Source organism: Chamaea fasciata, unplaced genomic scaffold, assembly GCF_029207755.1.
Source record: "Chamaea fasciata isolate MVZ Bird 193981 ecotype frontalis unplaced genomic scaffold, bChaFas1.0.hap1 SCAF_19, whole genome shotgun sequence".
Lineage (NCBI taxonomy): Eukaryota > Metazoa > Chordata > Aves > Passeriformes > Sylviidae > Chamaea > Chamaea fasciata.
This window is the reverse complement of record NW_027094104.1, coordinates 6,649,076-6,663,853: the sequence shown is the minus strand read 5'-3', so window position 1 is coordinate 6,663,853 and position 14,778 is coordinate 6,649,076. Positions and strand designations below refer to the sequence as shown.

General features: G+C 48.2%; 3 protein-coding genes across 3 annotated transcripts; 1 reads left to right on the top strand and 2 right to left on the bottom strand.

Annotated features, from left to right (window-relative positions):
* Positions 1 to 260: 260 nt before the first annotated feature.
* On the bottom strand, positions 261 to 3,165 carry MRPL27 (mitochondrial ribosomal protein L27). The gene is made up of 4 exons (XM_066200631.1): positions 3,110 to 3,165; positions 2,301 to 2,423; positions 1,525 to 1,592; positions 261 to 1,082 (listed from the first exon to the last, which is right to left on the bottom strand). Exons 1-4 carry the CDS (start codon positions 3,129 to 3,131, stop codon positions 876 to 878), a joined length of 420 nt encoding a protein of 139 aa, XP_066056728.1. The 5' UTR covers positions 3,132 to 3,165; the 3' UTR covers positions 261 to 875.
* Positions 3,166 to 3,307: 142 nt separating this feature from the next.
* On the top strand, positions 3,308 to 8,175 carry EME1 (essential meiotic structure-specific endonuclease 1). Its single transcript, XM_066200445.1, has 8 exons — positions 3,308 to 3,995; positions 4,079 to 4,206; positions 4,378 to 4,470; positions 4,888 to 5,009; positions 5,203 to 5,335; positions 5,857 to 5,972; positions 6,982 to 7,171; positions 7,520 to 8,175. Exons 1-8 carry the CDS (start codon positions 3,326 to 3,328, stop codon positions 7,694 to 7,696), a joined length of 1,629 nt encoding a protein of 542 aa, XP_066056542.1. The 5' UTR covers positions 3,308 to 3,325; the 3' UTR covers positions 7,697 to 8,175.
* A 1,176-nt stretch (positions 8,176 to 9,351) lies between these two features.
* On the bottom strand, positions 9,352 to 13,698 carry LRRC59 (leucine rich repeat containing 59). Its single transcript, XM_066200446.1, has 7 exons — positions 13,444 to 13,698; positions 13,033 to 13,092; positions 12,356 to 12,514; positions 11,946 to 12,050; positions 11,300 to 11,372; positions 10,687 to 10,860; positions 9,352 to 10,154 (listed from the first exon to the last, which is right to left on the bottom strand). Exons 1-7 carry the CDS (start codon positions 13,546 to 13,548, stop codon positions 9,913 to 9,915), a joined length of 918 nt encoding a protein of 305 aa, XP_066056543.1. The 5' UTR covers positions 13,549 to 13,698; the 3' UTR covers positions 9,352 to 9,912.
* Between the last annotated feature and the right edge of the window lie 1,080 nt (positions 13,699 to 14,778).

The window sequence follows — 14,778 nt, the reverse complement described above, 5'->3', positions numbered from 1 at the left end:
GCTGACCCAGTTCACCTGATCTTCTGCAGAGCAGCAAAACTGTCTAAATAATGTCAACACCGGTGTCCTTACACTACTGATTTTGATAACCTGTTTTCTACTGCAGAGTCAATGTTTCAAATTGTTTACAAACCTGTAGATAAAATGAGATCAGTTCGTTTGGGCACAACACATTGGGGGTCCTTTATTTTGAGCAATACAAGCTCAAAAATGTCACGTAATGACTCAAAGATAAAAGGATGAGTATCCTGGATAATACTTTATCATATACCTCCAGCTGCTGAGCTTCATATACCAGTCCAGATTTGGGCATCCTGCCAGACCCTCTGAACTTAGTAATGAGTTAGAGTTAGGCCTGTGAACTTGGCTCACATGGCCAGTGACTGTAACACTCAGATATCTAAGTTAATCATTGAGGTGAGTGAGGTAGAGGGAAAAATCCAACTTCCTGGTACACAGCATTAGGTGCACGTGGAAAAGGATCTGTTCTGCAATATTGTGAATTAAGGTACAAATAGAACAGTAATGACTAAAAATGAGCAAAACCAGAGGGAATTATTAGCAGGACAAGTACTGACACAAGAGTGATTGCAGAGGGAATTCATCTAGTGGCACAACAGACCAGGCTCTCTGGATACTAAATGACCATGGTAACACATTCCATGAGCAGCCAAGACCTCCAGCTGCCCCACAGCATTTATTAAACACTCTTAAAAATGCCAGCAGGTGATTTCAGTGCTGGCACACAGATCACAAGGGCTTCAGGAGCAAAACCAAGTTCTGAAGTGGTATCTTCAGTGCCACTCTTGTCTTCAGATGCCAGCACAGCTGTAGTGGTCTGTCCTTTCCATCTGTGCCCACGTGACACAGCAGGTTCACAGCATGGTGACGAGTTTGAAGCTTCCTACCTCTGTGGTAGGGACAACACTGATAAAAGTTTTATAAAGGACTGCTCCTTTGGGCAGCTGGCAAATGACATCCCTGCTCTCGCTGCTGCGGGGTGGGGGCACGTAGACCTCTTTGGTGTATCTCACAATCCCGTCCTCCAGGGCATAGAGTGTCTTGTTATGGCCCATCCCCACCTGGGAGAGGAGGAGGAGCATTAGAAAGGAGAGGCTGGAGATCCACAAATAAAGCAGATCTGATCACTGGTCTGCCTTATTTGATATCCTGGCTTCAACAGCATCCGTTGCTTTGTTTTTTTTTTTAAATAAAATTGCACAACTTGCTTCCAGCAACCAGTTTGCAATGGTGCTCAGTATGAAGACATGAGATACCCATTCCACCCTGAAGCACAAGTGCCCAGTCAGGTCACAGAAGTGTTCTGGGATATTTATTACTTGCAGACCTTCCCTGAGTCCCGTGAACACAGGTGAGGCTCTGAGCAGGCTCTGTGACTAACACCAGAGAACACAGGGATGAGCATTAAGAATGAGGCTGAAAGAGTGGAGGCAGTTAATGTGGGACTCTGCAGGGGACTGCTGTTCTCTGGGAACCGAAGAGAGAGAAAAGAAAAGGCCTTACGTGAGCGCCGGGGTGCCAGCGGATCAACCGCTGTGTAGCCAAAATGTTTCCTGCATGGACAAATGCACCTGCAACCGAGTGACACAGTCAGACAAACAGCTCCCCAGAGCCCTGGCAGAAACACAACTGATTCCAGGAATTACAAATCACAGCTTTGTGTAGGCATTTTCTAAGGAAAAATGGCTTCAAACGCTAAAAGCATCTGAACAAAAATGCTTTTAGCAGGAAATAAAAGTGCAATGGATAGATCATAGCAAAAAGTCAAATCTCTGAAAAGACTGCTTCTAGGCTACAGGGCATTTTCTGGCTGCTGAAGGCATTTGTTTTATTACATTTACATTGATGTGTTTCCATCAGCAAAGCTAGTAATTATTAAGCACTCAGCTGCAAGACTCTGCACTCTGACTCCTACTAAGCCTCTGAATTCTCTCCTTTGTAAACACTGGAAGTGCTCAGTTTTTCCACCCAGCGTGGGAGGAAAGTGCAGGGCAGTTATGAGGTGTCCCACAGTGTCCCCTCCTCCTGGGCTCTCTGGAGAGGCAAAGTTAGAACCAAAGTACGTTTTCTGTAGGCAATTCTGGCTGGCAGCCGTGGTGAGGGGAGCTGACTCACCCTGCCCTCCCACCAACGACCCTTGATCACTAGGTTTCACTGATCCTCCCCTTCTCCTGGAAAAGCGCCCTGCACATCTCCTGAAAGACTCAGCAACTGACACGTATCAGGGGAGAGAAGCTGTGAAAAACCCAGTGAAATGCAAATGAGATACTCAGACCCACCTTCGACTTTTTTGAATCCGTAGCGTTTCCCAGGGCTGCGGCCACCCAGGTTTTTCGAGCTGCCCCCGCTTTTCTTAGAAGCCCATCTGACAGCAACCAGGCTTGTATGGGGAGTGCTTAGAACTAGGTTAGGAGAAAGAACAACATCATTATCTTAAAAATCTCTTCAGTACCACCTTTCATGCAATTAGGAGCCAGACCTAATTTTTCTGAATCCCTCTATTTAGCCTGGTTAGCAGCAGGTTAGTGCAGAACAGTGGTTATCTTTTTTCCTTAACCTGAGCAAAGCCACTAGTTTAATTCAATTAAATCATCACGGATACTCAGTGAGCTGGAAATACTGAGTCCCATCACTGGAAGTGTTCAAGCCCAGGCTGGATGGGGCTTGCAGCAGCCTGGCCTAATGGAAGGCGCTCCTGCCCATGGCAGGGGATTGGAACAAGATGATCTTTAAGGTTGTTTCCAAACCAAACCTGTCCGTAATTCTATGAAATACTGTTGAGGAAAACAAAACCCCATTAATTTCAGGAGACGACCCATTTAGTAAATTAAAGCCTCTGAGACTTGAAAATTTACAGGAAATCAGACAAAGACGAATTACAGTTACAGTTTCACATACACAAACCCGCCCCATCACCACAGCTCCGCCTCAGCTCCAGGCAAAGGCGAAAGCCTTAGCCTCGCGCTGCTGGCGATGGCATCCCACCGGGGGCGCCACATCCCGCGGGGTGACCTCCCTGGGCCACCTTCTCCCGAGCTCATCCTTCCCGCTCCCCCCGCTCAGAGGGCAGTGAGCGGCCCTCACTCACAGAGCCGTCCCAGCGCCGCCATCTTGATGGCGCTACTTCCTCTTGCCTCTGGGAAGGCCACACGCACGCGCACGCGCTGGGCGGCCATTGGTCCGAGCTCACGCCGTCGCGAGCGTTCGGACCAATCGCCGCCCACCGCACGCGCCTTCGGGCCAACCAGCGGCCGGCGCGGGCTTCCCCCTCAGGCGGGCGCGGATGCCTCCGAGGAGACGGGGGATGGCGGAGAGCGAGTCTGAGGGCAGCGAGGAGGAGAACCTGCCCTCCCTGGCCTACCTGCTGCAGCCGTCCCCATGCTGCGGCGAGCCGAGCCGCCCGCGGCCGCCGTCTCCTAATCCTGAAGCGGCAGAGGTTGTCAAGCTGGTGAGCAGCGGGAGCGAAGAGGTGGATGAGGAGATGATGGACATCGTCCCTTTGGATGAGAGGGTCAAGATGAGGGTGGGAGCGGTGCCTGAGCCTGCCAACCTGAGCGCTGGCGATACGGGAGAGGCATGTGGGCTTTGTGCTAGCGGTGACCTGATGGCTCCTGGGAGCGAAGGGCTGCGGGAAGTCCTGGCGCCGTCTGGAGAAGTGACTTGTGACAGTGAGAATAGTGCACGCAGTGCTGAGAAATCCTCCTTGTGCTCCTTGCCAGTCGACTCAGACAGGCCTAGTAGCCCCCCGGTAAGCAGAGAAAGGCCAGAAACATCGCTCCCTCTCAAGAAGCGACAATATAGTCCGAAGGAGCAGGAGGCAATCTTCCAGAATGCGTTGCAGAGAAGGAGGGAGCAGGAAGCAAAGAGGAGGGAGCAGGAGGAGGAGAAAGAGAAGAAGAGAGCCGTTGCCAAGATGCTGAAAGCTCAGCGGCCAGGAGAGTGCCAGAAATACATAACAGTGGTGCTAGATCCAGGTAGTTGTCCTCACAGCCTGCACCTGCCTTGTACTGACTGTTGTCTCCTCTCTCTGGAGGCCTGACCCGTGCATCGATTTCAGTCATCTTACAGGTAGAAGGCGGTGAGCAGATCCTTAGTGCTTTGCAGGCTGCCAGTTATTCCTGTGTGTTTGAGAACCACACTGTTCCCTGCAGCATCACCTGGAGGAGGAAGAAAGTGTCATCACAGGTATGCGAGCAAAATTCTGAAAATCCTGCCCTTTTCTTCATGTGTTATTTGCAGGCGTTAGTATTTAGCAACCCAAGTAAACACCCTCTAATCTCCCTGCTCAGAGCTCTGAGTGGGAGTCTGACTGAATTCTAAACAGACTGTGGCCTGTTTGTTTTCATATCTGAACAGATGGGAGGAGGAGATGAATGGACAGAAGAACCAAATGTCCTGGTTCTGCTTCGCTTGGAGGAGTTTTTGTTCATGGCTCACAGCTACAAGCAAGTGAGAACACTTATGACTTTTGTGCCCCTGACCTGCCTTGATGCAAAACCAGTGTTTTGTCATCCCTCTTAGTGGCAAGAACGTTCTGGTGTGGGAGGAAAGCAGGGCTTCACTAAAACCAAAATCTGGCTTTAGGAGCCATTAATGGGGTTGTATAATGTAAAGTTCTGACAAGCTTTCTTTGCTATTTAAAATTTTTCACACGTTCCTGAAGAGTTGCATTGTTACATCAAGTGGGTTTATTTTTTTCTTTCTTTCTGCTCTAACTTCACATGGGATCAAGTATTGCCTGTTTGCCCTGAAGAGCAAGGGTGAACAGACTCATCTGCAGACCTGCAACCAGGGCCATAATTTGCTGTGCTCTTCTGTATACCTCAAAATGGTTTAACTCCTTGTTTTTCCCATTCATCTTTGTAGAACGCTGATGGCTGTGCAGAAAGGCAGAAGGAGACCCTGCAGAGCCATGTAGCTCATATGATGGAGAAAATGCCTGGGAGAATTCTGGCTCTGGCAGTAGTTGGGGTAGAAAATTATTTCAGGTTAGACTTCTTCCCTCCAAATGTTTCTGTGTTTTCTCTAGCCTTGAAAAATGCCATAGGTTAATTGTTAATTCCTTCTAGCAAAGACTGGAGTATAAGAGGTAATCCCAGAACTGTTCCATCACTTTTTATACAGAAACAGAAGCAAAGGTCCATCCAGACTGTCACCCCAGCCTTACTTTACTCTTTTTAGGTCTCTCCAAGTTCAGCCAAAACACAGGCTGCGACAGACAGCAGCGAGTGGGAATCAAGAGAAACGGGGAGAAAGGAGAAAAAAACAGGTTAAGGATTCTGGCCTGAACTTATCCAGAATGGATGTGAAAGAAGTGAGTGCTTTTAAAACAGACATGCAGCCATCATCTGTTGTCTCCCAGTACTTGAACATTTGACCCAGTCACACAACTCTGTGGATGGGAGTGTGTGGCTTCCATTGTTCATTATTCCATCAGTCTGTGGACAGAGCTCTTTGGGTTCAGCTCCCCACTGCTCAGTCATGTACTGCTCCCACACAGACTGATGTGTCTCATTCATCTGGATACTGGTGTCAGTCTCAGCACCTCTTGCCCTTCATGGCCCATTGGCAAAGCCCACTGGTGGTGGCCTGTTTGTAACAACAGCCACAGAGGAGCTGAGGTAGCTCAGAGGACACTGAGGTGATATTAACTGTTGGGAGACAGACTGCCTCTAAATACTTCACTGTCTTAAGTTAACTGTTTCCAAAATGGAAAGAGAGTGAAGGTTCTTGTCCTACAGCAGGACGTTTGTGACCCTTTTCTGCTTCAGACAAAAATAGAATTTGATGCAACAAAACTGATTGTGCCATTTGTTGTTCCCAATGGTGATACAGGCCCTGGTGGATCTGCAGCTGAGCACACAAGTCCAAATCAGCATTTTTGAGAGTAGTGAGGAGCTTGGGGAATATGCCACTATGTTCACAAAAGCTGTGGCTGAGGCACCATACAAGTGAGTACACAGAGGAGGTTTGGTCCTGCCTTTGGAGAGGCTGCACTTTAAGCTGCTGTGAAGGAAGGGCAGGTACAACACGGGGTGTAATGGCTTTTAAAGGTGCAGGTGGCAGAGCAGCTGCTATTGCAGCTCCTTCAGCACAGAACTGGTTCTTGAAATTGATGTCCTGCCTACAGAGGGGGCCCTGGTTTCATAGTCACAGGCTAGTTTGGATTGGAAGGGACCTTAAAGATCATCTAATCCAACCCCCTGCCATGGGCAGGGACACCTTCCACTAGACCATATTGCTTAGTGCTCCATCCAGCCTGGCACTGAACACTTCCAGGGACGGGGTATCTGCAACTTCCTTGGGCAATTTCTTCCAGTGCCTCACCACCTTCGGCTTTCACACTGGAGCCTTGACATCAAGTACAGCTCTTGTTCTGAGTCAGATTTTTGGAGTGGGAAGGGAATGTGAGTAGGGTTGGCTCTTAAGAGTGCCAGCTTTTCTTCTCCAGTGTGTAACCAAGAGACGTGCCTGAGAATGAACCAGTTGGCTCTTTCCATTGATAAGGGAAGACAGCAGCTTGTTGCATAGTGATAGCTAAGAAAGCCATCTTGTGCAGTCTCACGCAATCCTGGCATTCCTATCACAGCAGCTGCTGGATTTTCATGTCAGCCATGACACGAGATGAGATGTCATTAAAAATGACATCTGAAAGTGTTTTATTATGCTTGACAGCCAGAAGGTGAATTCTTGTTTACCACTTTGTCTGCAAGTTGGCTTGTGTCAGGATTGCTGCTGAATACAGGATTGTTTCTTTTTCAGTAGCAATCTGGGTCTTAAATTGGTAATGTATGTAAAGAAAACAGAGTCAAATTGTTCATGTTTCCTTTGATGTCAGTCGTGTCTCTGACAGCTCAAGAGAGGGATGGCGCCCTGGCTCTTTGACAACAGATGGCAGGGACAGGATTTTCTTCACAGCCTCATTGTCTCCTTTGTTTCCTCATTCCTTGTTCTCCCTAGGCGAGAGCGAGAGAACACAGGGTTCTCTTTCTACTTAGAGAAGGGCTGCTTCGGAGGGGTGAAGGTGGATCCTTCCGGAAAGGGTCTCTTCAAAGTTTGGAAGAGGCAGATACAGCAATTTAACCGTGTCAGCCCTGAGATGGCTGAGGCTATCGTGTCTGCCTACCCTTCTCCTCAGCTTCTGATCCAGGTGAGGATGCCTCAGGGATACCCAGCACTGTGTGCAGGCAGCCAGCTCATGCAGGGGGTGGAAGAAGTAATTTAATCAGTATTAAATTAGACACAGTGATTCTGTATGAGTGGTCCAGTAAGTTAGGGAAGGAACTGATTCCTTAGCATCCAGTGTTCTGGCTTCCCACTGAGGGAGCAGCACTGGCTCCACTCTCCAAGCTCAAGATGGGACTTGGGGCAGAGACCAAGTGAAAAACGAGTTGACATTGTGGAAGGGTAGAGCAGGTACAGGTGCATAGCTTTGATTGGTTTTTTGAGCAATGGATGCAAGTGGGTGATGCCATTGTTCCCTTTGTGTTGCTTTCAGGCCTATGAGAGATGCTCCTCGGAGCAGGAGCGGGAGAACTTGCTGGCCAATATCCCCGTGCACCGTGGGGAGGGTGTGACCGCCACCGCCCGGCGCATCGGGCCCGAGCTGTCCCGACGCATCTACCTGCAGATGACTTCCCACGATCCTGACCTCTGCCTGGATTTCACTGGGTAGCACAGGGACAAAGGGTTTTACTGTTTGTCCAGTTAACTGTTCAGTTCTGGATTTCACTGGGTAGCTCCAGGGAATTAGGGTTTTACCATTTGTCAAGTTTTCAGTTTTCTTCTGTGAAGAAGTGCTTAGATAACACTCACTGATCCTTGAAGCACATTTAGACTTTATTGTAGCAGGAAAAAAGTTGGATAAAGTTGCTGAATATCAGTTTACACAAGAAAGATGGTGAACATCTTCCATAAGCACACGAGTTGCACACAGCTTATAGTACTGATGTTGTTTTATTTGTCTTTCTATAAAATAAATAATTTTGAAGAATAACCTTGCTCCTTAACATGGCGTCTTGAACATAGACAGGTATGTCCTCTGTTGAAAGGAATTCTTCCTGTTGCTCTCCTGAACTGCAAGGACTTACCTTCTCCCTCCTTTGGGACAAATACTGATGATAGAGCAACATCTAGCGAGGTGAAAGAACTTTACCTCACAAAACAGCCTCTCATTGTTCTGCTGTAGCAGATGGGAATGACTAAGACTAATTTTCAGATATAAGTTTAGAGTGCTCTGATTCAGTCTCCAGACAGCTTAATTTAGAGATGGTCTTGAAATCTGATTATATGTGCTGGAATTATGAGGTCTAAACAGTTGGCAGAAAAAGCTTCCTTTTAATTAGATTGGGGACCACGGCCTGTCTGTGCAGCCATCAGCACTTGGGTGCACGCAACTACAGTTGGGGGTCTTTGTAAGAGCACTGCTGAGATGAGTGCTCAGAGAATTAAACTGCCACTTCCCATGTGTGGAAGTTAACTCTTTAGAACCCTGCTGCCTCCAGAGGAAAAATCCCTACCTGCCCTGCTCATTCCAGGCATCCAGCGGGAGCCCTGGCCTGGTCAGAAGTGCTGCTGACTCGAATCTAGAAATTGTGAAAGGCTGGTGCTCACCAACCTATGCAACATTCGTCTGGGTGTTAGCAGGAAGGGCTGCATGGAGGAAACATTGCTTTCGATGCTGTTTTTCATTTTCCTGAACATTTCTGGATAGGGAGTAAGGATCTTTTAAAAGAATGGGATGAGTTAGACACCCAAAGCAAAGCTTAAAGGTGTTGGAAGGAAGCTTTGAAAACATGCACCCTCCTAAGGCAGAGGCAGCCCTTCCTTTATTTTATCTGATACTTTTGCTGCTGCTCTCTCCTGTGTGATATTCAGGGAACCACAATCTTATCATCAGGTTACAGAAAAATGGAAGTTTACTGCCTTGATGGTTTCCCCATAGCACTGCTCCTGGCAGCAATAATCCCAGGTGTGAGAAGAAGCCCTTAAGAATATAAAAAACTTCTGCTTGATGAGGATTTCTTAAGGAAATTTTAAAATTAATTATTTTAAATAATTTTAAAGGAAATTCTAAATAATTCACAGACCATTGCAGAGATGAGTTTTCCTCTTGAGGTGCAAGCCACCAAACCTCCCAGCCTTCCCCCAGCCCTGAGCCTTCCCCTTTCCTGCCAGCAGTGCTCCCACAGTGCCACCCAGTGCTGCTTTTGCAGCTGCAGCAGGCAGCAATGATTCCCATGTACTTGGAAATAATTTGTGGCTGTTCCTAAAAGGTCTAATTTAAAAATTAAAACCATGTTAACAACATAAACATCCAGTTCAGACAAATTGCTGTGAAAACTGTTGTATTGAAAATTTTCAGCTCCTTTCAATAGCACATCAGCCTCTTTGCTCCAACACAGGGATGCACAGCCATCTTACATGCTTGCAATTGGTCCTGGAGTGGGGCCTTAGTGTATTATTCCCATACAGCCATATCACCAATTTTAGCAGGAACAGAAATGAGAGCGAGGAATGGATACGTATTGAAAACCTTCAACCTCCAGCTCAGAGCTACAGCTGTCTCACCCAGGTGATGTGAGGGCTGCTTGTTCCCATTCCTACAGACAGTTAGCTTCCTATACCTCACAATCCTGGTGGACACCACTTTGAGGCAAGGAGTGGTAACAAGTTTAGGTTAACGTGCACAAATAATGGGAGTTACAGGCCGGCTGAGAGACATGCACAACAAAGATGGTCTGAACAATAGCTCTGCTCTGTGGAGTGGACCAGCAAACCAATGCTGACTGGTTCAAAGCAGTTTCATCAGAACACAATTCCATAGGAATTCTGGCTGTGTAGATGGTGGAAGGAGATGCTGATGAAGCAAGTGCCCACCCAGGACAGTCACTACTTGGAGTTGTGCTGTAGCATGTTCTGCAGGGTTTTGTGGTTCTGCAGAGCAGCCAACACGTCCTCGTAGAGGGTGTTCACGCTGACGCACAGAGGTTGATGCTGCAGCTCCGTCAGCTTGCAGGCAACCAGAGCACAGAGGATGCAGAACAGCACAAAGAGCAGGACCCTCAGCACCGACCGCGACCACGAGAGCTTGTGCCGGGGGCGCTGAGCGGGACGGGAGCTGGAGGCCGGCTCTGCAGGGAGAACATCAACAGGACAGAATGTGAGCAATTCATCAACTAGAACAGGCTGCTCAAAAACAAACTGTTCAGATAAGATGCTTAATCCTCTGCTGCAGCTGGCCTTTGTTGTGAATTTTCATCACTTAGCTCTGATAAATAAGTATATGTGCAGGATTTACTGCTTATGATGAAAAGTTTCAGATCCAGTTTCACGGGCAGCAGTGAAGAGGGTGTAAAGCACCTCTGTGTTGCACAAGATCTGATTATGCAAAGGTAGTTCAGTAGACTTAAGAAAAATGAGTGAAGGGAAGTTCTCACTACAAACAGCTTGAGAACGTCCTGACTTGTAGCTCCTCAGTTCATGGGAACACGGGCAAAGGGGAACAGGGCACAGTAGCAGAGTTTATCAGAACTCCTACAAGTTCCCCCCTACCCTCTCCCATTGTCTCCCAGTACCTGAGCTGCATGAAAGCAATTCTGGCAGCATCACAATCTGATGACAATAAAACCTGACACAATCCCACCCAAAATGGACACTACTTACTTCGGGTGTGCACTGTTTCCTTTTTAGTTTTCTTTTCCATCTCCTGTTTTGCAGCTTTCTGAGCATCGTACTCCCGCCTTCTGCGTTCCTTTTCCTCTGCCTTCTCTCGCTTCCGCAGTTCTCTCTCCTGAGCCTCCTTTGCTCGCTGTTCTGCTTCACGCTTCTTCTCCATTTCTGGGGGTTAACAGCAAGTTTTTCCCTTTTATATAAAGGGTTGTCACTGCCATTTTACTTATTACCTTATTATCCCAACTGGAATGAGGAAACCAATTAAACAACTATCCTCTTTTTTATCTTTTTTATCTTTTTTTTTTTCAGTATTTACATACCTTGTACTTTGCTGTGCTTTTTTTCATGTTTTTATAGGTAACCTATAGCACATTCCATCCAGAGATTTAACTATTCCTCAGGCCAGGAAATCACATACTTACCCCCCTGCTACCTTTCTCCCTCCAGCCCTTTTATCCTACTACTCCCTGAGTAGTGTGGGCTCAGGTGACTACAAGTATGTGTTACATGGCAATTTGTTAGATGGTGATCAGAATGTTTGGGTGTGTTAGAGAGACCAAGAGCAGTCGTCAGCAGACAGCACGTGGGGGGTCTTTGTGCCTACCTCTCTCTGCCTGGAGTTTCTGCTGCCGTTGTCGATCTTGCTCGGACTGGATTGCTTTCATGTGCTGCAGTACCTTAAAGGGCCAAGGAAACAACCTGAGGGCTGTGCAGAAGCCTGGTGGCACAGTCAGTTCAGAACAGAACAGATGGAGTGTGGCTGAGGACAGGCAGCTGGGGCTGGCCCCCAACCCTCACCTACCCCTACAGCTCTGAAAAGAACTCACAACTTATGTGAGTCTCTGTTGCTGAAAAACGGATCTTCCCATTTAAAACAAATGCAGCAAACTGGTGCTCAGTGATACAGAGGAACACAGAACATTTCTATTTATGTTTGCCAGAACTTCTCCAGAGGTTTTTGTTATATCAGCACAGGCATGGATTATTATGTCTGATTATGCCTCAACTTTCTTGACAACCAGCATTTAATCCTCTCAACTCCACTAACGGAGAAGCATCCTCCTCAGCCAGGTGTTTGCTCTCCACAGGCACAGCAGGAGTGGAGTCAGTGCAGTGGGCCTGCCCCTCACTCCCTGAAGAAACTTCAGGCTCCTGCAGCAGCTGCCCAGCTTGCTAAGCAAACAGAGGAAGAATCACTAGGAAAGCCATGAAAGGAAAAAAACAAAATAGAATAAAAGCAGACTCCTTACCTTGACAGCAGCCTGCTTACACTGCTTCTCATCCAGACAGTCTCCTGCCACTTTAGCCAGGACAGGATCCAGGGGATTGTCCTTCAGATCCAGCCACTTCAGGTTCTGCAAAAAAGCACAACAAAGGGGAGACTATAAGAGCACAGCAGTCTTGGAATTATTTAAGAGATCCAAAGCAGAAGCAAAGAACTGCTTAGTTTTCACATGAATGAAACAGGTAAAGAAAATGAGCAGAGATGTTTTCAATAGATTGAGAGGATTTTCACTGAGCTGCGGTGCAGAGCCAGGTGAATTTTGGAATGGGTAGTCAGCAGGATGGATGCTTTACCAGAGAAGTCAACTTGAGCAGGATCACAAGACCCTGGGCTGCATCCCAAAGCTTTACATAACTGCTCAGCAAACAGTTTTACCTTGAGCTGTGCAAAGCTGACTGGCAGGGTGACCAAGCGGTTGTTCAGAAGGTCCAGATGCTGCAGATTGATCAGGCGGCCAAAGTCCAAGGGCAGCTGTTGCAACCGATTTTTACTCAAATCCAGTTTCACCAGATGCATCAAACTGCAGAAGTCTGACTAAAACCCAAACAAAGAAAACCCAGAGAAAGCTGGTCAGCACCCTTATGGAAGAACCTCAGCAGAAAGTACGTGGAGGCAGCCTGCACCTCACATCAGGCACAAATCCTTGACTTAGTACAGGACTGTGATGGAGGAAAATCGCTCTCCTCCTCTGCCTTGGAAGACAGAGGTGAGACACAGTGGGACAGATAAGACAGTCCAAGAAGGTTATGGATGACAATACAACAGGAACAAACCCAAGTCTCCACTGCTGATGAAACTCCTCTGCATTCACCTGGGGATGCTCTGGAAGGAATGTACTGCAATCTTCACACAGTTCAACCCTGTACTCTCTCCTGCCTCAGCCAAATCCACTGCCAGCACTGACCTGTCACTGACAACGGAGTCATTCAGCCACCACAGGGCAGGGATAGTGCTAGTTCCACAGTGCCTGGTGAGCCTCTACTGTAGCACCAGTTATCTTTCAAAATATTTCCCAGCAGATTCATCCCCACGGAGGCTCTCTAGCACCTTACCGGCAAGGAAATGAGGTTGTTACAGGACAAATCCAAGATAGTAGCTTTCGGAAGAGCAGCCTGAAAGACAAATAAGGCACTGAATGAACATTGAGGTTCACCCGAGCCCCTCCGACACCTGCTAGCTCTGCTTCGGCCTCTGCGGTTTCCCCCGCGTCAGTCTGTCCATCCCCCGCGGCTGCTCCGAGGTCACGTCATCTCCGGATCCATCTCTGGGTCCAAAAAGGTTCTTATCCTGGGACAGCAGTGAAGAGCAGCTGCCGGGCCCGCGGGACACAGAATCTCACTGCTTTAAATACCTGCAGGCCAGGTCACAAGCCCCCAGCACATCCGGCTCCCCTACGCTGCCCCTTCCCTGGGACTGGTTCCCGGTCCCCACCCCTGCCGGGGGGCCTGCGGCCGGAGACTCACCAGCTCCCGCACCGGCACCTCGTTCAGGTCGCAGAGGCTCAGGTCCAGCTCGTTCCCGTCCAGCTTGTCCTTCAGGCTGAGCCCCTTCCCGCTGCCCCGCGACATGGCTCCGTCGGCGGCCGCCCACGGAGGATGCGGCTCGGCACGGGGAGGCGGCGCGGCTCCGTTCGGAGCGGCTCGGCACGGCACAGCCCAGCCCGTCCCGTCCTGTCCCGGCGTGGTACGGCCCGGCCCCGCCACCCACTTCCGCGGCCACGTCCGCGCGGGCCCCGCCAGCCGCCGCCGCCGCGGGGCCGAGCGCGCCCGCTGCCGGCCCGGAGCGGGGCCGCACCGCCCGCAAAACACCTAGGAATTGTCTTAGGAAAGGATGTTATCTGAGGTTTGATCTCTGCATACTTCTTTCAAACCTAAGCAACGAGACAGATTTAATCCCCGAAGCAGAGAGCAGCCAATAAACTCTAAGCGCTGTCTTAGAACGATGAATTACTTGTTGGTGGAATTGTCTTGTTAAGGTTTAAGGCTTGATCCAATGATCTCAGACTTAGTGGGAGGTTAACAAAGCTTGGGAAGAAGGATTTACTACTGATAGCGGGAACAAGGAATGCAGGATTTATGGGCTGCAAGGACATTAGACAGAATCCCCAGGATAAGGAAGAAACTAATAAAGCTAACTCAGCAATTGGGTTGAATCAGCTCCAAGCGGGTAAAAGGTAATTCTGTCAGGGGCAGATTGTGACCACTCGCTCATGGCCACAGACCCAAGAAACTCACCAACCCAAAAGAAGAGAAAGACCAAGCCTGTGGACTAATTAGCATGGGAAGCAAAAGAACCATTAACCGATGGAAGATAGAATACTAATTAATATGAGAACTAGGTAACTTGTAGCCAATGAACACGTATGCCTTTGTTTGCTAAAATATATAGTCAAAAGTTTTGACAGTTGTCATGGTGGCTTTGTGGAATTGCCATCCAGTGCAGAACCGTAAATAAATACCTCGACTCTGGGTGTGGGTTGGTCTCTTGCACACTGGGTGGGAGAACCTATTTTGGGACCATGCAGTGCTACAGTGACTGAAATCTGTTTACACAAATACAAGAGCCTTTGGCTCCTGGCAAAAACAAAGAAGGTGTAGATGGGTTACTAAACCTACCTACTTATTTGTGATTAGCAGTTTTAAAATCTTAATTAGAAAGGAATGATACCTTATGCAATGGTGTATGAAACGGTACTGCTTCAGGGGTCCTTTGCTTTGATCTCAAACAAATACACCCAAATGTCAAGGTCACATCAATTTGTGCATAATTCTTGGTTTAATTTTTTCTTTAACCAGGAT